The 13920-nt window shown below is 42.3% G+C and overlaps 1 protein-coding gene across 1 annotated transcript in view; it reads left to right on the top strand.

Annotated features, from left to right (window-relative positions):
- The window catches only part of MAPK4 (mitogen-activated protein kinase 4), a 205849-nt gene extending 193207 nt beyond the window's left edge, over nt 1-12642 (top strand). The window contains exon 6 of the mRNA XM_077463005.1: nt 8204-12642. Coding sequence (XP_077319131.1) covers nt 8204-8879 — 676 coding nt within the window. The 3' untranslated portion in view covers nt 8880-12642. The remainder of the gene's footprint in view (nt 1-8203) is intronic.
- The last annotated feature ends 1278 nt before the right edge of the window (nt 12643-13920 follow it).

The raw sequence follows: 13920 nt of genomic DNA, 5'->3' as shown, positions 1-13920 counted from the left end.
TTTTTTTCCTCAGTTTAGGCCGATAGGTATTCTTCTACATATTTTTGGTAAAAAAAATCGCTATTAGCGATTATTGATTGGTTTGTGCAAAAGTTATAGCGTTTACAAAATAGGGGATATTTTTATAGCATTTTTATTAATTTTTTTTTTCTTTACTAGTAATGGCGGCGATCAGTGATTTTTATTGACTGCGACATTATGGCGGACACATCGGACATTTTTAACACATTTTTGGGACCATTGTCATTTATACAGCAATCAGTGCTATTTAAATGCACTGATTCCTGTGTAAATGACACTGGCAGTGAAGGAGTTAACCACTAGGAGGCAATGTAGGTGTTATGTATGACGTTATGTGTTTTTTTATTGTAGGGAGGCGTGGCTTGGCATGTGACGTCACTGATCGTCTTTCCTTATATCAGGGAACAGACGATCGGTGACAGCCACAGTAGGAAGCACAGGGAGAGGTTTGTTTACACAGACCTCTCCTCGTTCTTCAGCTCTGTGACCCGATCGTGGGACACCAGCGGCGATCGGGTCCACTGGTCCCGCGGCCACGGTCACGGAGCTCAGGACAGGGTCGGAAGCGCACGAGCGGCTGGCCACTTAAAAAGCAACGTACAGATACGTGCTTGTGCCCAGCCGTGCCATTCTGCCGATGTACATCGGCGTGAGGCGGTCCTTGAGTGGTTAAAAGTCAGCAGCTGCAGTATTTGTAGCTGCTGACTTTTAATTTTATGTTTTTTAAGGGGAACTCCACTTTAAGCTGCTAAAACATTGCCCAACATAATGTAATAAACTCTTCAAGGCCAGATTGACATAGTGAAGAATTTTCTTAAACTGATATCATTTTAATATTTCAGGCAATTGAAAAACACACAGCAAATATGCTATAGACAAAATTGTTTATGTGCTTTAACCACTTCCCGACCGCCCCATAGTAGATTTACTGCTACTGGGCAGCCATGCTGCATAGGATCACGTAAATATATGTGATCCTGAACTTCTGGGTATCGGCATGAGTGTGCGCTGATGTTCGGCTCGCTCCCGCTGTGATTTTACAGACCCGATTTCCGCCGCCACCTGCTGATCTTCGGTACACCAACAGGCAGTTTTCCATTCTGTCAGTACAGAAGACATGGAACCTGTGATTCTATAAAGCAGAAACACTGATCCATCTCTTCCACTAGTAAAAGCACCTCCCCCACTACACTGAAACACCGGATAGGCACACAGATAACCCCTTTCCAGCCAGTGTCATTAATACAGTGACAGTGCATATTTTTAGCACTGATCACTGTTTAGTGTCACTGGTCCCCAAAAAAGTATCAAATAAGTATCACCTAGTCCAATTTGACCGCCACAATATCGCAGTCCCGCTATAAGTTGCTGATCTCCGTCATTACTAGTAAAAAATATAAATAAATAAATAAAAATATCCTATAGTTTGTAGGCGCTATAACTTTTGCGCAAAACAATCCATATATGCTTATTGTTTTTTTTTTTTTTTTTTACCAAGAATATGTAGCAGAATACATATTGGCCTAAATTGATGAAGAAATTAGATTTTTTTATTAGATATGTATTAAAGCAGTAAGTAAAAAATATATAGTCGTTCTATGTTTATAGCGCAAAAAACTAAAAAAATGCAGAGGTGATAAAATACCACCAAAAGAAAGCTCTATTTGTGGGGGGAAAAAAAGATATGAGTTTTGTTTGGGTTCAGCGTCGAACAACCGAGCAATTGTCAGTTAAAGCGATGCAGTGCTGTATTGCAAAAAATGGCCTGGTCATTAATGAGGTAAATCTTTCCGATCCTTAAGTGGTTAACCACTTGCCCACCATCGAATGCAGGTAGGTCCCTTTAAATTTGCTGCCGCGTGGTCACGTGCGCGCCGCCGACGGCGCATGTGCGACCCTCCTGGGAGCCCCGTGAGTATGATCACGGGTCCTGTGGACTGAATGGATGGGGATACCCGCGATTGTCTCACGGAGCTGAAGACATTTACATTAGCATCTCCCCGTTCTGCCTAGTGACACTGTCACTGATCTCTGCTCCCTGTGATCGGGAGCTATGATCAGTGAAGTGTGATTCATAGCCATGCCCCTTAACAGTTAGAATCACTCCCCAGGACACATTTAACCCCTCCCTAGCCCCCTAGTGGTTAGCCCCTTCACTGCCAGTATTATTTTTACAGTAATCAGTAAAATTATTATTATAATAATAATTATAGCACTGATCTTTGTAAAAATGACAACGGTCCCAAAAATGTGTTAAAATTGTCCGTGTCCGCCATAATATCACAGTCATGATAAAAATCGCTGATCGCCGCCATTACTAGTAAAAAAAAAAAAATTCATAATAAAAATGCCCTAAAACGATCCCCTATTTTGTAAACGCTGTAACTTTTGCGCAAACCAATCAATAAACGCTTATTGCGATTTGTTTTACCAAAAATATGTAGAAGAATACGTATCGGCCTAAACTGAGGAAAAAAATGTTTTTTTTTATATATTTTTGGGGGATATTTATTATAGCAAAAAGTAAAAAATAATGCGTTTTTTTCTTCTAAATTGTCGCTCTATTTTTGTTTATAGCGCAAAAAATAAAAACCGCAGGGGTGATCAAATACCACCAAAAGAAAGCTCTATTTAGGTGGAAAAAAACATCAATTTTGTCATGACCGCGCAATTGTCAGTTAAAGTGACGCAGTGCCGAATCGCAAAATGCTCTCTGGTCATTGGCCAGCAAAATGGTCAGGGGCAGAAGTGGTTAAAGGGATTGTAAAGTGAATTTTTTTTTTTATTTAAAATGACAAACATGTTATACTTACCTCCACTGTGCAGCTCGTTTTGCCCAGAGTGGCCCCGAACCTGCTCTTCTGGGGTCCCTCGGCGGCTGTCTCGGCTTCCTCCCGCAGGTACTTCTCACGTTCATGTGAGCTCCCTCGCATGGTGAGAAGCATCTGCGGGCGCGCTCCCGTGATACAGCCGGCGGCTATAGCCGCTCACTGTATCACACGCCCCCGCCCCCTGGCGCTCCACGTCAGTGGATGTGATTGACAGCAGCGCGAGCCAATGGCTGCGCTGCTTTCCATCCATCCACTCCAGCCAATCAGTGGCCAGGCTGAACGGTGGAAAGGACATCGGGGGATGAGCGCGGGACTTTCGAGGGGGTGAGGTAAGTAAAACGGGGGGGGGGCTGGGGGCGCAGGCACTGTCAGATGTTTTTTCACCTTAATGCATAGAATGCATTAAGGTGAAAAAACATTTACCTTTACAACCCCTTTAAAGTGTTACTAAAACCAACAACAGTAAAATCAGTCTTTATATGCAGTAAAGCCTGCTTGTTATACTCACTGTGAAAAGGGTTATAGGACTGCTTTGTGTAAAAAATGTATTTGGGTACAGTGTCGCACAACCGTGCAATTGTCAGTTAAAATAACGCAGTGCCATATCGCAAAAAATGGCCTGGATAGGAAAGGAGGGGGGTAAATCTTCCGGTGGTGAAGGGGTTAAGATAAAGGAGCTGGCCTAGAGCTAGATAGCCTGGTCACTGGTGTCTATTAACATAGTGTGCTGATTCTGAAAAGTGACAGTTGGCACTGGAATTAGCATTTCCAACCAGTCCCTGTGAGACATCCTTCAAAGCGCATACTGACCAGGATGTGTCATCTGAAAGCTACTGCGGCACTTTGGAGCACTGGATATATTCATTCCATTCTGGCCATATGGTCGCTTGTTTACTACAGGGCACTGGCATCCCATGTGCAATTAACCTGGGTATAGCCAAGCATCTGTATGCAAGTATTAGATTTTTTTTTTTTCCCCTAAATCAACACTAAGCAGAAAATGCAGTCAAAAAAGTTTAAAACAATATCCTTTAAGGCTCATTTATACGAAGTCAGTGGGATTGCGGTTTTCTCAAATCAGGCCCAATGATGAGGTGAAATCTATTGTTTCCAACAGACGCAATTTCACGCCAATGAGCTGTGTTGCTGTGCGCTGGGTGAAAATGGCAGATGTTGTATTTAAGCACCGCGGCACACGAAAACGCGCTTTATTGTCAACAAAATAAATATATTTTAGCTTCTGCCGTGGAAAAATAAAACGCATCAAAAACAGGTCTCCTGCTATGTTATTTTACAATTTTACACCTCCAAGTGATGACTTCATTGATACATGCACCAATTAACCATACCATTATGACCACTGACAGGTAAAGCGAATAACATTGATTATCTGGTTACAATGGTGGGATATATTAGGCAGTTAAAAGTTAAAACCGTTTTTTTTTTTTTGCTAGAAAATTACTTAGAACCCCCAAACATTATACATTTTTTTTGAACACCCTAGAGAATAAAATGGCAGTCATTGCAATACTTTCTGTCACACCGTATTTGCGCAGCGATCTTACAAGCGCACTTTTTTTTGAAAAAATAAACAAATAAATTAGACAACAGTAGTTAGCCCTATTTTGTTTAGATTGTGAAAGATAATGTTACGCCGAGTAAATTGTTACCCAACATGTCACGCTTCAAAATTGCGCCCGCTCGTGGGATGGCGACAAGCTTTCACCCCTAAACATCTCCTTAAGCGACGTTTAAAAAAATTCTACAGGTTTTGAGTTACAGAGTTCTAGGGCTAGAATTATTGCTCTCGCTCTACCGGTCGCGGTGATACCTCACATGTGTGGTTTGAACACCGTTTTCATATGCGGGCGCTACTCACGTATGCGTTCGCTTCTTCGCACGAGCTCGGCGGGACGGGGCGTGTTTAAAAAAAGTAATAAAAATTTCTTATTTATTTTACCTTTTATTTTTTATTTTTACTTTTTATTTTTTTATTTATTTATTTTTGTTCTTTTTTACTTTTATTCCTGTTACAAGGAATGTAAACACCATGAAAGGACCTCTTAAATATGAGATCCGGGGTCAAAAAGACTTCAGATCAAAGATTTACACTTAAAGAGGAAGTAAACTGAGTTTACTTCCTCTTTCATTCCCTGCAAAGGCAAAGCATAATGGACTACTATGCATCGCATAGTAGTCCATTATGTGTCACTTACCTGACACAGGAGCCAGCGAAGTCACCGCTGTCCCCTGTAGTCTGGCGCATCCATCTTCTCGGTGGGTCTCGCTGCTCCGCCGCTGTCATTCGGCGAAGCCGCGATGATGTCACTCCCACGCATGCGCATGGGAGCCGCAACTTGCGGCATATAACCGTTAAACGCGGCGCGCTCAGTGCGCCTGCACACCTCTGTCTACGGCACATGCGCTGTAGACAGCGGTGCCTGTCTTTCGGCAAATATCTCCTAAACCGCGTAGGTTTAGGAGATATTTCTTGGACCTACAGGTAAGCCTTAATCTAGGCTTACCTGTAGGTCAAAGTTGGTTGTAAGGGTTTACAACCACTTTAAATGCAATAATAATAAAAAAAAAACGTTGCTTCCGCCCTGCAATGGTATGGAGATGGGTGGGGGCCATCTTCCCCTCACTCGCCTCTATACCCAGGATGGGAAAGGATCCGATCGCCTCCACCGATGCCGACAGCTCCGGAGCCCCCCCGCGCCGATAAAAGTGATCCGCCACAGAGACGACTATTATCGGAAAGCGGACCGCCGGCCGAAAAAAGAGGATACCGGGGTTATGGCAGCTAGCTAAACCTAGGACATATATCGGCGTGCGGCGGTCCGTAAGTGGTTAACATGTTGCCCCTGTAGGTGATGTATTGATGTGAAAGCAGAAAAAACTGGCAAGCATAAGAATTTCAGCGACTTTGACAAGGGACAAATTGTAATGGTTAGATGGCTGGGCCAGAACAATTCCAAAACTGCAGCTCTTGTTGGATGTTCCTGATCTGCAATTGGTCAGGAACTACCAAATGTGGTCCAAGGAAGGAAAACCTGTAAACTGGTTATAGGGTGATGGGTAGGCAAGACTCATTGATGCACATGGTGAGCGAAGGCTGGCCAGTGTAGTCTGATCCAATAGAAGAGTTATTGTAACTCAAATTGCTGAAAAAGTTGATTCTGGTTCTGATAGGTGTCAGAGCACACAGTGCATCGCAGTTTGTTGTGTATGGGGCTGCGTCAGAGACGGAGTGCCCATGTGGACGCTTGTGCACAGCCAAAAGCTCCTCCAGCAGTGGCGGCCCATCCATTAGGGGCGCCCGGGTGCTGCCCCCTCTATCCTCGCTACCCCCTATATGAATAATGCATAGCATGAATCTATCCATGGCCGCTGTGGCCACCCCCTATTCAGGCATCTGACCCCTTTCAGGAACCCGAGTGGCTGAATTTAAAGCGGTGGGGGTGTTTTTTTTAATCGCCTGATTAGAGCCATAGGCTCTAATAGGCTTCAAAATAGAGCATTGCACCATGAACCCACCCAAGTATTAAAACAGCGAATGATAATTCGCTGTTGTAATACTGATCCTCAGTCTGGCCAAGCAGGTGTGAAATACATTTTCTGTTTGGCCAAAAAGAGAAGACTCCTGATTGGCCGCCGAGAAGGAGGGAGGAAACGGAAGCTGCTGCCGCTGTGGAGAGCAGGGGAACGGAAGGCCACTGCCAAGCATAGGAAGCAACCGACCATCCCAACGACCATGGGGGGATTGGGGGTTTGTCAGTGGCATACTATTTGCCGCCCCCCCCCCCTAAAAAAATTCCAAAGACCGCCACTGTCCTCCAGTTGGCTCATGAGCATCACAAGTGGATCATGGAGCAATGGAAGAAGGTGGTCTGGTCTAATCAATCCTGTGAATGGCGGGGTGCATGTGCGCTGCTTTCCTGGGGAAGAGATGGCACCAGGATACACTATGGGAAGAAGGCAAGCTGGCAAAGGCAGTGATCTACTACTAAATGCTTGGTGCCAGATACCACAGCATACCTTCAGAGGTCTAGTGGAATCCATGCCTCGATGGGGCAAGGCTGTTTTGGCGGTAAAAGGGAGACCTACTAAGTGGGTGGTCTTAATATTCTGGCTAATCGATGTATATCCTAAATTAGCTAACATATAAATTTGACTTAGTGAACTGAGGTGACATTTTGGCCACTAGAAATTTGGAAATGTGACATTTTTGAACTATAGATGCAAACTGCTGAAGACAAACAAAGCCAATGTGACATAATCAGATCAATGTCTTTTAGCTGGCGTATAAAAAGGCAAGCACCACTCATGTTTATGGGCATCTTGACTATGGAGTAAGCAAGATTTGAACTTCTTCCATTGGTTTCTGTGGTTGTGTCAACAACCTGCACAGGCACAAGGGGACAAGCTAGATCCGTAATGCTACATACACCATGATTTTACCATGCCTTACAATGGCACACATTTGAGATTTTACAGTTTTGAAAGTACCAATATATTCCAAAGATAGCTTATTTTTGCCATTTTGTGTGTAGTAAATAATTATTGTTCACTATTAGGCCTCATGCCCCCTGGACATTTGGCCATCTCTCCTAGACACCTTTCCTCCTGGCAGCAGCGTTTTGGCAGAAAAAATGCTGCTGGTAAATGTGTGTAACGCATTTAGGCACATCAATCGCTTGCCCGTTAATTCATTTAATTGGCCAGAATAATAATTATTTTCACTGGCCATAATAAATGAACGCTCAAGCACTAAATGCGCCTAGCATTAATGTGTGTTTAGACAAATTTACACGCATTAAGTATTTTTTCTGTCAAATTGTTGCTTCTCCTGGACGTGTTGGCAGTGGGGGTCTTTTTCCTGCCTCTAAACGCCAATGCCCCTAAACCAGGGGTGTCCAAACTACGGCCCTCCAGTTGTTCAGGAACTACAATCCCCATCATGCCTAGTCATGTCTTTGAATGTCAGAGTTTTACAATGCCTCATGTGTAGTTCTGCAACAGCTGGAGGGCCGTAGTTTGGACACCCCTGCCCTAAACGTTTCTAAACACCTATTTGTGCATGGACAGTCACATAGGCCAACATGCAGGGGCGTTTAGAGGCAACAAAAAAAACCACCAGAAAGCCCCTTTGGGATTACCTGAATCAGACTTGTATAACCTAAAAAGGACTAACTTGTGTTGTCATTTCTCTGTACTTAAATCAATTTTTGGACCTAAGTTCTATTTGCCTTTGGTAATAATACCCTTTTTTTTTTCTTAGAAACCAAGCGTTGTGATACTTTTTTTTTTTTTTTTTTACCTATGAATACATTTGTTATCTTTTTTGGCAGATATCAAGTGAGCATGTCTTCTGACCTGGATTGGAGACAAGGCCATAGCCACGCCATGAGTGATGTTCAGCGGGACCCACGTGCTGGATCAGGGTCACTAGTTGAAGAAGCTCAAGTTGATCCCCGCAAGTACTCTCAAAGTAGCTCGGAAAGATTCCTTGAACAGTCACACTCCTCTATGGATCGGGTTTTTGAGGGGGATTGTGGAAGGTCATGTGAATATAAAGTAGGATCACCATCCTACCTCGATAAGTTACTATGGCGAGACAACAAGCCCCACCATTACTCTGAACCTAAACTCATCTTGGATCTTTCCAATTGGAAAAAGACTACTATACCACCCACGGGTGACATTGCATTGGGAGAAGAGCCATCCAATCTTTTTCTGGAGATAGCCCAATGGGTGAAGAGCACCCAGGCAGGACTAGAATGTCCACCGAGTCCTGTTTCGGAGATGCAGGAGGAACATCAACCTTGTCCTCCTCATCAGGAGGACCAGAGCACTATAAACAAGGATGCTGATCCCTCTTTTAATCTGGATGTTTTTATTACCAGGGCACTTAAATTATGTACTAGCCAGGAAGAAATACCTGACAATAAACTCAACGGGGCTTGTATTTCTGAGCACCCAAAGGATATTGCACAGAAGGAAGTATTCCATAAAGACAGATGGTAGAGTGGTTGGATTTTAAAGGGTGTGTCTTTTTTCATAAATATATTTATGATAATACACTAACATTATAACAATGGAATATTTTACTGAGAACATTTTTTAGGCCTTTGGTGTAGACTTTGATGTTTTTATCTAGAATACTGAGCAATGTACTAACAAATACTTGCCAACAGTTCTAGACTGCCCAAGATTCAGTTAGGGTGGTGCTGGGACTGAAAATGGTGGGATTTTGATGGTGTTTGGGTGTATCTAGGCAGAGTTTGGTCATTTGTGAACAGAACCTGAGCTAGTTGGTGTTTCACATGTTCTTGGATTGTTGGCAAGTATACTGTGATGCCTCGAATATCTCACACAACTTTCGAGATTAAGGGTTGGTGGAAAAAAAAATGTGTATGCTGATGTAATCTCATTACATTGCAAAATCCTAAATGCCTTTAATTTAAAGGCTTGTTCTACTGACTGCTCAATATTTGATGCCTTACAGTTTATGAGTGAAGAAAAGTAGAAAAATACATACCATAAGAGATCATATGCATTTATACAACAGTGTACATATTAGAAGTATTAATATAGTTTTATTTTATTCCTTAAAGACATCTGTAATTAAGTAAGTGCAATGATGTGAAGGTGGAAGGCAGGGGTGGTGGATGCCATACTCCATGATTCATGAGATGAAAAAGTATACACTATATGGTCAAAGGTTTGTGTAAGCCTGCACTTCATACCTTGTTGGACATCCCATTCCAAAACCATAGGCATTATTATGGAGTTGACTCCCTCTGCAGCTATAGTAGCCTCTACTCCTACTTGCCGAAGGCTTTTAACAAGATTTTCGAGTGTATCTGTGAGAATTTGTGTCCATTTAGTCAAAAGAGCATTTGCGAGTTCAGGTACTAATATTGCACAAGAAGACCTGGCTCACAACCAGTGTTCCAGTTCATCTCAAAGGTGTTCAGTAGGGTTGAGGTCAAGGCTCAATGCATGCAACTCAAGTTCCTCCACACCAAAGTCATCAAACCATGTCTTTATGGAGATAGCTTTGTGCATAGGGGCACACACATGCTGCCACAAGGATGGATGTCCTTCATTGATAACACCTGAACTCAATAATTTGGAGGGATGTCCACATGCTTTTGGCAATATAGTGTAGTTTGGAAATTTCTTGTTTAGTGACTACTCCACATCTCTGTGCTTTCATACTATATGTATGTTACCCTGGCGGGGCTAAGAGCCAACATTGGGTTAGTGTGCTCTGCTACAAATCACCCTTTAGCTATTTGTAGCTAAGCCATAGCGGTAAATGCTGAGCGATTGCAGCTGACTGAGCTGCAAATCACTGTGAAATTTGTTTGCTTTTTTAAAATGTATTTAAAAGGGGATCACTGCAAATTATACTTACTATTTAATTTCTGCTGGAAGCTACCCTCGTGCCATATTTTACCACCTTGAAATAGCCAATAGCCAGTGCTGCATTACTGCCCTTTGACACAGCGCCAGCAACTAAAACTGTGTCTACTGCAGTCAGATAGACAAAAAGGACTGGTCACAAAACAGGCTAGTGAGAGAAAGCAAGAAAAGGGGCAGATGCATGTGAATAAGCACAACTGTTAACACCAAAACTGTCATTTTATCAGCCATATTTTACAGTTTTCAATGAACAAGTAAAGGTAACATTAGAGGACATCAGTCATAGAAAAACATTTTTTTTTTTTTTATTTTGCTATTGATTTTATTACAGTAAAATCTTGGATTGTGAGCATAATTCATTCCAGAAACATCAAAACGAATTTCCCCATATATAATGGAAACTCAAATGATTCGTTCCACAACCTTCTTAGTTTATAGTCCATATAAAAAGATTATAGCCATGTGATCATCCACAAATGGAAGCCTCCACAAGGGGATTGGAAGCAAAATCCAACAGGAGCTACAGAGTATAAGAGAGAAAAGAGGTGCCTCTAAGTGTAGCAAGATGTTGCTAAATGTTGTACCTTCATTAAATGTAACCATATTGCTACACTTAGAGGCGCCTCTCTTCTCTTTTATACTCAGTTGTGACATGACACTACTTGTATATCAAGTCACAATTTAATTAAAAAACGTTGCTTGTCTTGCAAAACACTCTCAAACCAAGGTTTTACTGTACTCTTTTTATTTTTTATTTTTTGTGCCAGTGTGGAGGCATTTTCCACATTTTAGCTAGTATGTTACAACATCAGTTCAAGTGAGAACTAACCTTGTATCGTAAACAAGTAGGGAGTAGATGTATCATAATACCAACCTAAATCTCCCAAGATTGAGGCAAAAAGAAGGGCAATGTCCACTTTTCTACCCTCTACTTCCTTACCATGTTGATTTCTGCTATAAGACAGGTGCACCTCAATGCTTTAAAGAGTAATGGTGGCCATATACAGAAGATTATGATTGTTCAATAGCAAGCGATGATGGTAACCATATATCGAACGTTATGGTTGATAAATAGCTAACAATGCAACTGATCATAGGCTGCATTGGACAGAGTTCTATATGCATCCAATGTGAAGATTTACATCACAGAAGAGCTCTTACATTAGCAAAAATAAAATATTCTAGATTAAAGTCCAAATGAAGATTCCTATATATTTAGATATCCTGAATGTATAGCAAAAAGGTACAAATCAAATGTATTACAGTTGGTATATTTTAAATTTCTGCATTAAGTTCACCTAAAGCAATAGGAAATTGCAATTGGACTCTGAAGTTTTTCAACCAAGATACTAGGCAAAATGCAGCCCCACCTAGAACAGAAAATATTTAAAAAAAATGCCTTACATCCCTAGTCAAATATTTAAAAAAACGATTGGTTTGTTTAATTATTTGTATAAATTTTATTTAATTTATTAATTGCATAATCTACTGTTGGTTGTACAGTCCTGATTGTACAGTTGAATAGACCAAATACAGACATAATGTGGACTATGTTAGTGCAAGGCCGAACCTAAAGCAAGCCTGTAACTAAATATCCCAAGCACCTTGCCCTCACCACTACCTGAAAGTCATAAATAAATGTCCTAAAATATTTGCCTTCGCTACTCCCAGATCTGACATTTTTAGGCATTTGGTCAAATGATCGCTGCAGAACGTACAGAACAGAGCTCTGGTCTGTTTCAAAGAGATCATGTGACAACATAAAAAAAATAAACGAACAAAAACTAACATGAGAGCTATATAGTGGCCGGCTCGCTAATAGAAGTCAATCTCAAAAATTTAAAGGGCAAATTTCCGATGTACGCTTCCAGTCAGATAATCCAACGAAAGACAGGTGATGAATAATCTTTGCTGCCCTCTTCAGATAGTGGAGATCCTTCAAAACACAAAAAGAGCAGGCGCACCAGCCTCATGCTTTGCCGAAAAACATTTTATTGCCTGAAAATGAACAAAAATACTTGCAACCGTAAGTATAGACAGGCACGTCACTATTCCAACAAGAACTATCCCGTGTGATACACAAGTGATGTCCAAGTGTAGGGAGCGTGGCTTATGCATTTCTAGGGGGGTACCCTCTTCCTCAGAGCTAAAGTGTAACCAAGGGCAAAACTTTTCTTTTTTTTTTTTGGATAGAGTGCAGAGGGATAACAATGCTTGTCAGTTTTTATTGCTGTCTGTGTCCCCGTTATATTTATGCTCTCTATTTGTCCTATATAAAAGTATTTACAATATAGATTAAAGTAAAAGTAGCGCTGACTAAATAAACACTATAAATTAATAAACCTAGTGACAGTAGATGGTTATAAAGAACTCATGAATTAATGAACAAAAATAAAATTAAAAAATATCTAGTAGAGTCCATAATTAAACAGTCCATACATGAGACCATGAGGTCTCAAAAGAAAGATGAAATTATCCTGATGTGAGATCTTCAAAGCTTTCAAGCCACACCACGTGCAATCAGTGTTTCCACTTCCCTTTGGTTATGCACTCACCAAAAACGATGCCTTGCACTCTCATGCTTGGCCAAACAGCATCAGTCTTAAAGGGTTAAACATCCAACGATATCCAGATGTGACACCCAATATGGACTCATCAGGCTGCTTCTCCTTGTAGCACGCATAGTGGTACTCCACCCCCAGATTGCCCAGATACTCCTTCACCTCCTCTTCGTTCTTGAAGGACAACCTTTAAGGGTTGATGCTGTTTTGTCAAGCATGAGAGTGCAGGGCATCGTTATTTGGTGAGTGCATAACCAAAGCGGAGTGGAAACACTGATTGCACGTGGTGTGGTGGAAGCTTTGAAGATCTCACATCAGGATAATTTCATCTTTTGTTTGAGACCTCATGGTCTCATGTATGGACTGTTTAATCATGGACTCTACTAGATATTTATTTTTTTGTTCGCTAATTCATGAGTTTTTTTATTACTATCACCTGTCACTGGGTTTAATGATTTATAGTGTTTATTTAGTCAGTGCTACTATTTACCGTATATACTCGAGTATAAGCCGAGATTTTCAGCCTCTTTTTTGAGGCTGAAAGTGCCCCCCTCGGCTTATACTCGAGTCATCGCTGTCTGCCTGCTCGATCAGCGTGTCGAGCAGACAGACAGCGGCCATTCTATAATTCAAAAGCCGCGCCTCCGGCTCCGCCTTCGCCTGTGATAGGCGGAACACTGAATTTCCCAGCAGCCTGTGTTCCGCCTATCACGGACATCGTCTCATCCTCGTACTACGGACGAGGATGAGACGATGTCCGTGATAGGCGGAACACAGGCTGCTGGGAAATTGTGTTCCGCCTATCACAGACAGGGAGGCGCGGCATTTGAACAGGGGAATGGGCGCCGACGAAGAGCGGTGATCCTGGGACGGGACCGGACGGAGGCTCGGCTCGGGACGGGACGGGACCGGACGGAGTCTCGGGACGGGACGGGACCGGACGGAGGCTCGGGACGGGATGGGACCGGACGGAGGCTCGGGACGGGACGGGACCGGACGGAGGCTCGGGACCGGACGGAGGCTCGGGACACAGGTAGGCTGGACACACAAGGCCACACACACACACACACACACAC

The sequence above is a fragment of the Lithobates pipiens genome, unplaced genomic scaffold (assembly GCF_037356315.1).
Source record: "Lithobates pipiens isolate NorthernLeopardFrog02 unplaced genomic scaffold, aLitPip1_a1.2 Scaffold_3, whole genome shotgun sequence".
NCBI lineage: Eukaryota > Metazoa > Chordata > Amphibia > Anura > Ranidae > Lithobates > Lithobates pipiens.
Note: the sequence above shows the minus strand (reverse complement) of the source record. Positions and strands in the feature narration are given on the sequence as shown.